This window comes from Mustelus asterias, chromosome 2 (assembly GCF_964213995.1).
Source record: "Mustelus asterias chromosome 2, sMusAst1.hap1.1, whole genome shotgun sequence".
Lineage (NCBI taxonomy): Eukaryota > Metazoa > Chordata > Chondrichthyes > Carcharhiniformes > Triakidae > Mustelus > Mustelus asterias.
Window position 1 is genome coordinate 139,623,595 of NC_135802.1, and position 13,717 is coordinate 139,637,311.

At 42.1% G+C, this 13,717-nt stretch overlaps 1 protein-coding gene across 2 annotated transcripts in view; it reads left to right on the forward strand.

The window, feature by feature from the left end:
• The first annotated feature begins 1,468 nt into the window (after positions 1-1,468).
• Positions 1,469-13,717, forward strand: part of LOC144511797 (oxysterol-binding protein-related protein 10-like) — a 198,164-nt gene continuing 185,915 nt past the window's right edge. The window contains exon 1 of one of the 2 annotated variants that reach the window (XM_078242146.1): positions 1,469-2,508. In XM_078242146.1, the coding sequence (XP_078098272.1) occupies positions 2,204-2,508 (305 nt within the window). In that variant the 5' untranslated portion in view covers positions 1,469-2,203. The remainder of the gene's footprint in view (positions 2,509-13,717) is intronic. The other variant, XM_078242136.1, reaches the window with a different exon arrangement.

Genomic DNA, 13,717 nt, shown 5'->3' on the forward strand with positions numbered 1-13,717 from the left:
GGCCTGGGTGGAATGCTCTGTTGGAGAGTTGGTGCAGACTTGATGGGCCAAATAGCCTCCTTCTGCACTGTAGGAATTCTATGGATAGGATGGGAAAGTGAAGTAGCTGTGGAAGTGCTGCCATGTTTTTATTGAATGGAGAAGCAGGTTTGATGGACTGAATGGCCTGCTCCTGCTTGGTTCAGCTGCACATTTAGAAATATTCAAACTTTATAAGAATTACCACAAATCCTTGAGATTTGCTCTTAAATTGTCACAATGGGGATTCAAAATTCCTGGATTGAAACAATTTATTAATTGTAACTATAATTCGAATGGAAGCTTCTATTTTCCTCAAAACATGTTGAAGCTTTTAAATGACTCGTATATAGGTGCATCAGCAAGGTCGTAGTGGGTGAAAAAAAGTTTGCTATCTGTGGTTTAAATGGATCAAGCTTTTCTTCCATGTTGTATGGGGAGGCGATGGCCTAGTGTTATTATTGCTTGACAATCAATACAGAAACTCAGCTTATGTCCTGGGGATCCAGGTTCGAATCCTGCAATAGCAGATGGTGGAATTTGAAATCAATAAAAAATATCCGGAATTAAGAATCTACTGATGACCGTGAAACCATTGCCGATTGTCGGGTCCACTAACGTCCTTTAGGGAAGGAAATTTGTCGTCCTTGCTTGGTCTGACCTACATGTGACTCCAGAGCCACAGCAATGTGGTTGGCCCTCCATGGGCAACTAGGGATTGGCAGTAAATGCTGGCCAGCCAGCGACACCCCAAGTCATAGAATCCCTCACCTATGTCCTCTCCCCTGCCCTATCCCTGTAATGCCACACATTTCCCATGGCTAATCCACCCAACCTACACCTCTTGGGACACTAAGGGGCAATTTAGCATGGCTAATCGTGAACGAAGCCCATTCCATCACACAAACTAGCCTCCCATTCACTGATTCTGTCGACACTTACTGCTGCCTCAGAAAATCAGCCAGCATAATCAAGGATCCCATGCACCCCGGACATACTCCTTTCCACGTTCTTCTGTCGGTAAAAAGGTGCAAAGGTCTGAGGTTACGTACCAACCGACTCAAGAGCAACTTTTTCCCTGCTGCCATCAGACTTTTGAATGGACCTACCTTGTATTAAGTTGATCTTTCTCTACACCCTAGCTAGGACTGTAATACTATATTCTGCACCCTCTCCTTTCCTTCTCTATGAACGGTATGCTTTGTCTGTATAGCGCGCAAGAAAACAATACTTTGCACTGTATACTAATACATGTGACAATAATAAATCAAATCAATCCGCCTAACCCGCACATCTTTGGACTATCACACGTATGAATAAGAAAAAAAAAACACTGGTGTGTTTCAGAGACATATGCAGCTGGTTATTCTGCAAAGGCAAATTCTCTTGGGGTGCGCGCGGCTCGCGCGTGTACGTGGGCGCTGCTGGCTCGCTCGCGCGTTACGCAAATGGTGCGCGAGACCCAGTCACGGCGGAGGGGAGGAAAATAGAAGCTCCCCGAAAGGAGTGGAGAGGGGGGGGCGGGGGTAGGGAGTTAGTGTCTCCGGGAGTTCCGGACCAAACGACGAGGTGGGAGGGCCCAAGGATCAGGAGGAAATTGAGGCCACACGACGCTTCCTGGGAGTGGAGAAGCGAGCGGTTGCCTGCCAGCAGGATTGACTTTTTAAGTAGGTGCGGAGAGAGGTGGCGCTCCGACTGACTGGGAGGCAAAGGGACCAGGCGTCTCCTGGACCCCCCCTTTACAAGAGGCACGGAGACGGGGCCACCACGTCACCGAGAAGTCAGCAGATTTGATAGAGGGACTCGCACCTGATAGAAAAAAAGAGGACGGACGGAGGGAGAGGAGGAGCCCCCAGGAGGAGGAGAGCCATCACCATCGGTTAACTCACTGACACGAGTGGCATCGGGCGACTATCCCGCTCCGGGTCGGTGTTGTGCCCGCGGACGGAGTGAGGCGGCGGCTCGAGCGCAGGGCGTCCGTTACTGGGGAACGTTCCATTTGAACGCTCGCGGCTGCCTCTCCCCGCACGGGGTGCCTGCCGCGCGCTGGCTGCCCATCGCAGCCGCCACTGCGGTGCTGCTAACTCCCGGCTGCTTTCGGTCACACTTGTATTTTGCGTGTGTGGCTGTTGTTTATAATCTCTCGCCCCCACCACCCGCCCCTTCAACGACAATCCCGCGGTAGATGTTTAACACCGAGAAAGTGGCCCCGGGCGGCGCTGCTGCTGCTGGTGGTGGTGGTGGAAGTGGTGGGAGAAGGAACTCGATTTCTCCGGGCGAACGGGGATCGGTGAAAACAAACACCCAGGAGAGGGCGAAGAGCAACTGCAGCAGCCCGACCTCGGCGGCGGCAGCAGCAGTGGAGTCAGTGCCCTCGGTGCGGTTAGCTCCAGACGACCAGCAACAGCAGCAATACCATCCGGAAGCTGGCAAGGTTGTGGAGGGTTTGCTCAGCAAATACACCAATCTGATCCAGGGATGGCAGAACAGGTACGGAACTAGGGACATGCAACGACCTTGTTTAGGAAGCATATCAGGAACAGGCGGCTTTTATGTTTAACTATGTGAAGCGCCTCGCAATCCATAAACGCGAGGCAATCAAATCATTCAACCGTCTCTTTAGATATAGTTACACCGAAAATATCTACATTTTCTGGATTAGCAATAGTCTTCTGTTATGATCCTACTGTGCAACTTCTTGTTGAAATATGAGTAGACAAGATTGATCCCCATTAAGGGCCAGTGAGAGAAATCATTGAATCCGTGCCTCAGATAGGGATGCTTAAATATCACTTTTTTTCCCTAAATTGCTGGTGCCCGCTTCTGATTAAAGTTGTTTACCCGGGTAGTACTAAAGTTTAAAGCTTATTTATTAGTGTCACAAATTAGGCTTACATTAACACTGCAATTAAGTTACTGTGGAAAATCCCCAAGTCGCCCATGCTCCAGCACCTGTTCGGGTACACTGAAGGAGAATTTAGCATGGCCAGTGTCCCTAACTGGCATGTCTTTCGGATTGTGGGAGGAAACCGGAGCACCTGGAGGAAACCCACGCAGACATGGTAAACGTGCAGACTTCTCACAGACAGTGATCCAAGCCGGGAATCGAACCTGGGTCGCTGGTGCTGTAAGGCAGCAGTGCTAACTACTGTGCCACTGTACCTAGGAATAAGAATGCTTAAATATTACACAGCCACTGGAACCAACTTTTTTTTCCTAAATTGTCATTCAGTTGTACTCTTGCCGGTGCTCTCTTCAGATTAAAGCCGTTTACCTGGATAGTACTATGTTATGAGATGTAGTTTGTAGCACAAATTTATTGGTTTGCACTCATTGACCAAGTATATTAGTTTGCACTCATTGATCTACTTAAGCTTTGAGTTAGAGTAGGAAAATAAATAGTACTGAATTATATATGTAGGGTACATTTTATTAGTTTAGTAGGTAAGTGCTGATCTGAGAAATCAGTCTGCTTAATATTTAATATAAATATACTTTAATTGGTAATCTTCCATTTCTCATTTTGTATTCCTTACATTCAGGTATAGATTTATTATCTGTTTGATATAATGGTACTCAAACTATTTCCAGGCCTTTTGTGAGCTGATCATAACTGTCTGATTTTGCTTATGTTATGATATTGTCCAAGTTGCATCAGACAATTTTACACTAGTTTTATTGGTATCTCCGTTTATCATTTAATGAGAACATGTAAGATTGCTCTTGAATGAACAATCAGCACAAAATATTTTTAGAATAAATAATATTGAAGATGTAAGTTTTACCAACTATCTTCCAGTTCTGGGAAAAAGAATTTCAAACTCAGTTGCACGAGCACTGATTAAATTGCAGGGATTTACTGTTTCATGAGTGCCTCAATAATAGCTACTGTAGGTTGAGGATGTACCTGCACTTCCCAGAGATAGTGTCCAATTGGGTGAATGAACCGTCTCCCTTCATTGCACATCGTAAATTCTAGTAGGAGATGCTGTCAGGACTCCTTTTTGTTGTTAGATTCCTCTTTGGTTTTTTACTTTGAGTAAGTGCTTTATAAAGCATTTTTAAAGTAAATATCAATGCCAGTAACGCATGTGGCCTGTTGCACTGTACTGTCACCCAAACTGATGCAATATGTGTTTCAATTGTTTTTTGTATATTGAAAGATTCTAATACTCCTGATTTTTTTAACGTCCTGTGATGTCATAATATGCATAATTTGTACAATTATTTTCCCAACTACTTCTAAGTAACAACTTGAGTAAGCGAGTGTGTGACAATCTTTTGACACTACAGCAATTGCTGACAAATTGGATTAATACTGTTCAGCACAAGTGGAAAACATTTCCTTGTGGAGAATAAAAGCTAAGGAACTAAAATCTCCTCAAGAGCTTTATTAAGATGTGGTATTAGAACATAGAAAGCCACAGCACAAACAGGCCCTTCGGCCCACAAGTTGCACCGATCATATCCCTACCTCTAGGCCTATCTATAGCCCTCAATCCCATTAAATCCCATGTACTCATCCAGAAGTCTCTTAAAAGACCCCGACGAGTTTGCCTCCACCACCACCGACGTCAGCCGATTCCACTCACCCACCACCCTCTGAGTGAAAAACTTACCCCTGACATCTCCTCTGTACCTACCCCCCAGCACCTTAAACCTGTGTCCTCTCGTAGCAACCATTTCAGCCCTTGGAAATAGCCTCTGAGAGTCTACCCTATCCAGACCTCTCAACATCTTGTAAACCTCTATCAGGTCACCTCTCATCCTTCGTCTCTCCAGGGAGAAGAGACCAAGCTCCCGCAACCTATCCTCATAAGGCATGCCCCCCAATCCAGGCAACATCCTTGTAAATCTCCTCTGCACCCTTTCAATGGCCTCAACATCTTTCCTGTAATGAGGTGACCAGAACTGCGCGCAGTACTCCAAGTGGGGTCTAACCAGGGTCCTATAAAGCTGCAGCATTATCTCCCGACTCCTAAACTCAATCCCTCGATTAATGAAGGCTAGTATGCCGTACGCCTTCTTGACCGCATCCTCCACCTGCGAGGCCGATTTAAGAGTCCTATGGACCCGGACCCCAAGGTCCTTCTGATCCTCTACACTGCTAAGAATGGTACCCTTCATATTATACTGCTGCTTCATCCCATTGGATCTGCCAAAATGGATCACTACACACTTATCCGGGTTGAAGTCCATCTGCCACTTCTCCGCCCAGTCTTGCATTCTATCTATGTCTCGCTGCAACTTCTGACATCCCTCCAAACTATCCACAACACCACCTACCTTGGTGTCGTCAGCAAACTTACCAACCCATCCCTCCACTTCCTCATCCAGGTCATTTATGAAAATGACAAACAGCAAGGGTCCCAGAACAGATCCCTGGGGCACTCCACTGGTCACTGACCTCCATGCAGAGAAAGACCCCTCCACAGCCACTCTCTGCCTTCTGCAGGCAAGCCAGTTCTGGATCCACAAGGCAACAGCCCCTTGGATCCCATGCCCTCTCACTTTCTCAAGAAGTCTTGCATGGGGGACCTTATCGAACGCCTTGCTGAAGTCCATGTAGACCACATCCACCGCTCTTCCTTCGTCAATGTGTTTGGTCACATTTTCAAAGAACTCAACCAGGCTCGTAAGGCACGACCTGCCCTTGACAAAGCCGTGCTGACTACTTTTGATCATACTAAACTTCTCTAGATGATCATAAATCCTGTCTCTCAGGATCCTCTCTATCAACTTACCAACCACTGAGGTTAGACTCACCGGTCGGTAATTTCCCGGGCTGTCCCTGTTCCCTTTCTTGAATATAGGGACCACATCTGCAATCCTCCGGAACCTCTCCCGTCTCCATCGACGATGCAAAGATCATCGCCAAAGGCTCCGCAATCTCCTCCCTCGCCTCCCACAGTAACCTGGGTACATCCCATCCGGTCCCGGCGACTTACCAACCTTGATGCCATTCAATAGTTCCAACACATCCTCTTTCTTTATGTCCACATGCTCGATCCTTTCTGTCCACCGCAAACCAGCAGTACAACCACCCAGATCCCTTTCCACCGTGAATACCGAGGTAAAGTATTCATTAAGCACCTCCGCCATTTCTAACGGTTCCGCACAAACTTTTCCCCCTTCACCTTTTAAGGGTCCTATGCCTTCACATCTCATCCTTTTACTCTTGACATATTTGTAGAAAGCCTTGGGATTCTCCTTAATCTTACCCGCCAAGGTCTTCTCATGACCCCTTCTCGCTCTCCTAATTTCCTTCTTAAGCTCCTTCCTACATCCCGTATTCTCCTCTAAATCCTTAACACCTCCTAGCTCTCTGAACCTTCTGTACGCCTCTCTTTTCTTATTCACCAGGTTCATCACAACCTTCGTGCACCACGGTTCCTGTACCCTACCAACACCCCCCTGTCTCATCGGAACATTGTCATGCAGAGCTCCAGACAAACATTCCTTGAAAATCCTCCACTTTCCTTCAATTTTTACATGGGGAAGTAAGATAAAACACACTTTCCCAAAATTTAGAGGAAAAAAATTTCTTCCTGACTGGAGAGCATGCAAGAAGTAGGAATAATACTTGGATATTATAGTGTTAACTTGCACTCTGGAACTTTTGTTATAAAGGAATAGATTTTTAAAAATAACAGTTAATGTAATTAGGTCACACTCTCTGATGTTTAAATTTTCCATTCTTTAAAAGATGTTTCAATGACCTGCTGATTTGCACGTAACTCGTTGGGAAATAAGAGAACATAGTCTGGTGTCTTGCTGCGCATTTTAACTTGTTTTATTGTTTTACTCTTTGCCTGTAAACAAAATTGCCCCTGCTTAGTATCTGATCTGTGATTACATGCTATAATCAACAACCCTATTGACCTGCATTTAGAAAATTCGGCACTGATGGAAATCTGCTTGCTTGCCAAATAGGCGTTTGGTAGATGGCTAGAACACTCTAGTTGTTAGGAAGCTTCTTAATTTTAGATCAGATTGCTAATATGACAATTCCATATGAAAGTGGCTTCCTTTTATATTGTCAGCTAGATTTACTTCTAAATCTCAAAAGTTGTGCTAAACCAAACCACTACTGTTAGGCCATGTTATTTTCCTACCAAATTAATTAAACTTGCTTGGGCAAGGTGCTCCTACAAAAAGCTCCCCTTTCAGGCCATTATTGATTCAGTCAGACTTGAAAGTGAATGCTGAGCATGCAGTTTCCAAATTTGATCCTTATGCACTCTTGTATCCACAAAGGGTTACAAGCTAGTGATCATAAATAGGAACCACTTAAGGGAGCCAATGGATTTTTATTTCTGTTTTAATTAAGTTGATAAATCTTTAGTGCTTCTCATAGCATGGATGAATAAGTGATCACTGGCATTGACAAAGTTTCATAACTTCATTGGGCAATCAAGTTTTAACACACTTCTGAAATTAAAATCTGAAAACTAGATTAAGAAATTACATTTGGACATTCAAACAGTTCAAACTTTAGATGGTAGACATTGTATCCCATTGTAGATTTATATTCCATTGTAGATTTTTGCCCCAGCAAGTTATATGTCCTGAAAATAAATTCTGCACTGTTTCCTGACTCGAGGGCAATCTAACAAATCTTAAGTGGTGAGAAGTAAATATTCTTTCAACAAATAATTTGCCTCTGAATTCAGCAACATAAAATCTCTATGTTCTATTGAATCCCTGATTTTTCTTTTTCAGTATTTTTCATTTAACATATTTTTTAATTCCATTCCAAATCAGAATTATGAACTTTCGTTTAACAATCTTCATTTCCACTTTGGTCCAAACATCTGCTACCCTTGAAGGAAGACTAATTTTTCAGAGGTTAATTTGGTCCTTTTGTTGTTGAATGTTGAACTTAGTCCAAGGTTGATCAGATGCATGTTATCAGTACATTTCATGATCATTCATCCTTTCTCCAAAACAGTTTTGTTTTTGAGTTGCTTTTCATTTTTCAGCCAAGTTATAGAATTGTTGTTGCTTTTCTCTTAGTCTTTAGCCAACAAGTTAGTTTATTTGAAGGAAGAATGCCTGAAACAATATTCTACTGTGGCCTTGTCACTGATGTATATTAAATTAGAATAACATGTTTGAACTTGATAATCAAGCACCCTTGAGATGCCTCTTTATAGTTGATTTAGTTTTGTTGATAATGGCTTGAGATTGACTGGAAACTCAGCAAAATGGTTTCTTATATTCAAATATCTGTGTTTGATTTTGAAATTCACTAAGTAACCAAAGTTGTTATGAATCCAAGTAAATTGCCAACTTTTGCAGTCATTTGCTAATTATTGTCTTTAAGATTTTCAACAAACTTTTGATGCATAACCTATTGGTACTAAATAGTTAAAAGCAGAAAATGTTTGCTCAATTTTAGTTGAGTCATGTCCAGTTATGCATGTGGAGTAGACAGTTTGTATTTAAAAAGATTTTAAAAAGGAGTAGATATAGTTGATTTAACATTATACCATGTTGCTTAAACAACCATAGAAACTAAAACTAGTGCTTTTGCTTTCAATGTATCCAGTAATGCAGTGCAGAAATTGTAAACTAGTATTATACAGTTTAATGCTGCATTAATTCAATTAATGCTTATTTTGTTTATTGTCTGATATACTGTACTATTCCCTAACTGGACAGGCAGGTGACTGTTCCCAAGACTCTGCCAATACTGTTCTAAAGCCAGCTGGTAAGAGGTGTGCTCCATTTTTCATACCCACTGGGAAATGCATAAGACTTGGTGCTTCAACTCAACAGCTGTCTTTCATTGCACAACTGAATTGTGAGCTTGTCATTTGATAAATTATGGATGAAAATCCATCTTCTAATACCATATAGCAGAGTGCATACATGTGGAAAGGATTGTTTAATTTGCATGTCATTGATTCAACCTTGCCATGTTGCACTATTATAACAGTGCCTGTTTATATCCTGTATTACAGATAATTGGTCACATTGTTACAGCAATAAATTCAGAAAATCTTATAATTTATTTTAGAAAGCCGGTGGGGGGAAGGGCACGGGGGAGGTGGTGTTATCTGCACATAACTCAAATGCCTGAAGTGTGTTAACACTGAACATTTATTAATATCAGTTAGCAGGCAATAGTTTAAAATCAATATTTAATTTAATTATTTCATTAAGAACAGTTCATTAATTGCTGTAAATTTTATATTTTTAGAAAAATACTGCATTGCCATGGAACTATGGCAGATGCCCCATCCTTGAAACAAGTTGCAAGGACGAGCTGAGTGGAGACATTCCTCTAACGGGGTGTCAAACTCATCGTGGGCCTTATCCTGCATCGTGGTGCTTGGCATAAGCTATGTTCAGCAAAAGTTAGAAAGTGATATTCTGCAGTCTTTTGGGTGTAAATTGATATACACTGAGCCCATTTGTTGGGTGTGAAGTCTGTACCTTATCACATGGGCAATGTGGCTGCCACCATATTGTTCTTCACTGTTTTCAGGCGCACTGGCAGCTACCTGAATTCAACCGTGCAGTGTTCTAAACATGCAAGGATTGTTCCTTTGTCTCTTTTATGATCCTTCTGCAAAATCTGTGGAAAATTGTATGGGGCATGTACTATGCAAGCTCCAACTAGATTTTCTAGTTTTAATGTGGTCCAGAAAGAATCACTGGATGCTGCGGGAGAAATAGCAAGGTTATTTTTACTTCCCCCTTTTATGGTGCTTGGAGAAGCATGGGTGTTTGTACTGATTCCACAGTACCACCAGTGGCTACTCGTGACGATATTTGGCCCTTCTACAGCTCCTCTATGTCGCAGAATTTGTGATGTTCCTTGAATGCAGTGGGGATCCTCAGTCTCTCTCCTCATTCCCCATTTATCCTCCAGTGGAAATTAGCTTTGATCATTTACCCACATTTTAAGATCCCTAGATTTTGCTCACCCCTTTATTCTCTCATTACTCTCATTCGTTACGTTGCTACTTATTCCATGTGAGATGCGAGACCCCTCACCACCCCAGTTGCCATTGCACAGTTCAGTGCAGGACACTAAATATGTTTGAGCTGCCTGCTCAAAAAGAGGAAAAAGTTATGGTTAAACCAGAGGGAAAGAGCAGTAATAGTGTATGTTATATATACTCTCAGGAAGTTGTAACAAACAAAATTGATTGGGGCAAATTTTTATGTATCTGCTGCATTTTTGTAACTTTGCACCTGCTTTATTCTCCCATCTGGCCTGACAATTGCAGCTGAGAGGATAATTCAAAGTCAGAAAATTGGCTTGAAGCGCTGCACGTGTTTTGTTTGTTAACAATAGTAATGCAGATTAATCAGATCAATAGAAATGAAAGGATTATTATCAATTGGCAATTCAGATCAATATGACTCAGTTTGGGAACTGAGCCGGTTATGAATTGAACTCGTATCCATTTGTGGCACTGAAGTCTGGTATGTACGATCACCAGGGAAGAAAATTGACAAGTAGAAGCTGCTGAATCTTCCACAGGACAGATAGAATACCCATAATTAAAACCTTTGCATGTGTGGTTCTTAGCTGTTCCTAATGGAACCTGAATGAAATAGAAAAAATGAAATGGAGTGGGCCATTTGACCCTTCCAGCCTTCTGTGCCATTCAGTAAGCTCATGGCTGACTGGTTGTAAGTTCAATGCCACTTTAAAAAAAATTTGTGTCACAAGTAGGCTGACATTAACACTGCAATGAAGTTACTATGAAAAATGTTCTGCCTGCAACCCCCCAGCACATCCCTTGGTTCCCTTGTCAATCAAAAATCTTTGTCTTAAATAAATTCGATGAACCAGCCTTATTGCTTTCTGGGGAAGAGAGTTCCACATCTAATGGTGCTCCGAGAGAGAAAATAAATCTCTCATCTCCATCTTAAAAGGGAAATGCTTAATCTTAAACTTTGTCCGCTAGTTCTTGTCTCTTCCACAAGTGGAACCATCCTCCTGGTATCCAACCTGTTAAGTCTCCTCAGTATCTTGTATCTTTCAAAGAGACCACCTCCCATTCCCCTCAACTCCAATAAGTGTAGGCCCAACCTATTCAACCTTTTTTCATAAGACGAGCCCCTCATCCCCGGAATGAGTCAAGTGAACTTCTCTGAACTGCTAATGAATTGTATCTTTTTTTCAAATAAGGAGATCAAAGCTACATAGTACTGAAAATGTGGTCTCACCATTGCACTGCACACCTGCAGTAAAACCTTCCTATGTTGTTCCACTTGTCTTCCTAATCACTTGCTGTACCTGCAAATTAACTTGTGTTTCATGTACCAAGAAACATTTACTATTATTACATTCCCCCATTATGGCATCTGTTACTACTTTTATTAGTCAGACATGCATTTTGTCACATCTGAATTCCCAACAAACGCCAGGTAAGTAACATTTATGCTGATGAAAACTAAACTTTAATTTACCGATTTTGATTTTTTTTAAAAAGTGCATTTTGTAATAAACTTTTCAGTTGGCATTCACTGGAGTTAATGCCTTTGATATCGAAGAAAATTTTTAGTATTTAGTGTTTTATTTTTAGTGTTCTAAATAAACACTCATCAATGGCACAACATGTCTATATATTTAAGTATCAGTGGTAACATTCTCACCCAAGTTGGGTCATTCGTTCAAGCCGCATACCAAAACATGGAAGACCTAATTTAGTCTGACACTTCATGCAAGGACCATTACCTTTTGCTGGAAGTAAAATCCCATAGTGCTATCCTGACAATTATTTATCCCTCAATCAATGTAACATTTTTAATTGACGATCCCTACCTTATCGCAGTGACCATATTCCCAAATTATATTCTTGACTGAAGTGATTTGGGATATCCGGAGGTGTTACATAAATGTAAGTAGTTTATTTCTCAAGTTTAATCTATTTACGTTATTTTATAAGTAAGAATTTTCTGTTGGGTATCTAATGCTGTCTTTTTGAAGTTTGAGCAAAGGATTAGTCTAATGTGTCAATTTGCACATGATCCATTTTATAGGAAGGATTGAAAGCCACTGACTGTTCCTCATGAAACTTGTTTTCTTGGGCCTAATGCCATTAGTATGAACATCTTGTACTCTTCACATTGAATGAAAGACTTCAGTTTCCTATGTTGTTTACTGTTTTGGCAAATGCTTATGTTTAGTCTTCATGAAGTGGGACTGTGGAGACATGGAAACTGGTAAATTGAATTACAGTTTAAATTAATGCTAAATCTGTCCTGTTCATCAACCATCATATAATCCAGTTCTCCCCAAACTTCTTTGCCACCGTCACACTATTTTTGTTTTAATGCTTGAAAATTGGTGCCACACCAGAGTGTAGGAGAGCTGAGCTGTGGAGGAAGGAGAGTTCATAGATCCCTACAGTGCAGAAGCAGGCCATTCAGGTCATCAAGTCTGTATCAACACCAATCCCACCCAGGCCCTATCCCCGTAACCCCATGTATTTACCCTGATAATCCCCCTGGCACTAAGGGGCAATTTAGCATGGTCAATCAACCTAACCCACACATCTATAGACTGGGGGGGGGGGGGGGGAGGAAACCTACACAGACTCGGAAAATGTGCAAACTCCACACAGTCACCCAAGGCCAAAATTGTACATGGATTCCTGGCGCTGAGAGGCAACAGCGCTAACTGTTTGCAACCATGCTGCCCTTGTTGAGTGGGAGCCAATGGTATTGTCTAAAACAGTTTTGGAGGTATGAATTAAGAATGAATATGTAGTGGAGCTTTGTTGCCAATCCCTGGGCTCTCCTGCCAGAATCTCCACTCAATAGTAACCAGTGCTGCCTTGGAAAACTCGATCCCAAATGATCGATTATGAATCCCTGATATGATTGCTTGATAATGGATATATTCAAAATGATCAAGTTTAGTTACAATCTGAAAGCCACCACTTCCATTTATATAACACCTTAAGCATAGAAAAATATTGCAGGGTGCTTCAGAAGTGGTAGAAAATCTTCCATTGAGCCAAATGTGAAATGACCACAGCTTGGATGATTTGGAAGGCCTTAAAAAGGATGATCTGTGGAATATCCCAGAACATGGCGGGTTTGGAGGTGGTAGTTCATTAACATGAGGCCAGAACTGGAGGAAGGTGGATGTGTGGGGACACGTGTGTGCATCTGAGAGGTCAGTAGTAAGTGGGAATTCATGTGGGACAAGATGCACACAATAAATGTTTCAATAAGTAGAAGTTCATGAAGGGATAAAAGATAAGGTGTGTTGGGAATGCATTGCAATGAATAATTGAGAATGGAGGTAGCAAAAGGCATGGAATGAGGATTTCAGAGACACTGCCTAAGATGGAAGTGGCTGCCTTTGTGATGGAAGAAATATGGGTTTGGAAACCCTGGGAATATCTAAGAATGAGACTAATACTGTTTTCGCAACCCCTGGACGTCTCGGTGTCTTGCATCACGGTAACAATTGCTAGCCAATTTATGTACAGCAAACAACTGGAATCTGATAATGATCAGATGTGTGAGATTGACTGAAGGATAAACATTGACCGAGACAGAAGGGCTAACTTCCTTGTTCTTTGAAGTAACACCATGGGATCATTTATGCCAGTCTGGTGGGCATATGCGTGCATGTGATGGGGCCATGTCCACCTTTACTCTCTCAATATTGTGCCATGGTGTCAATCTTGAAGTATGTGCTCAAGTCCTGTGTTTGACTGGA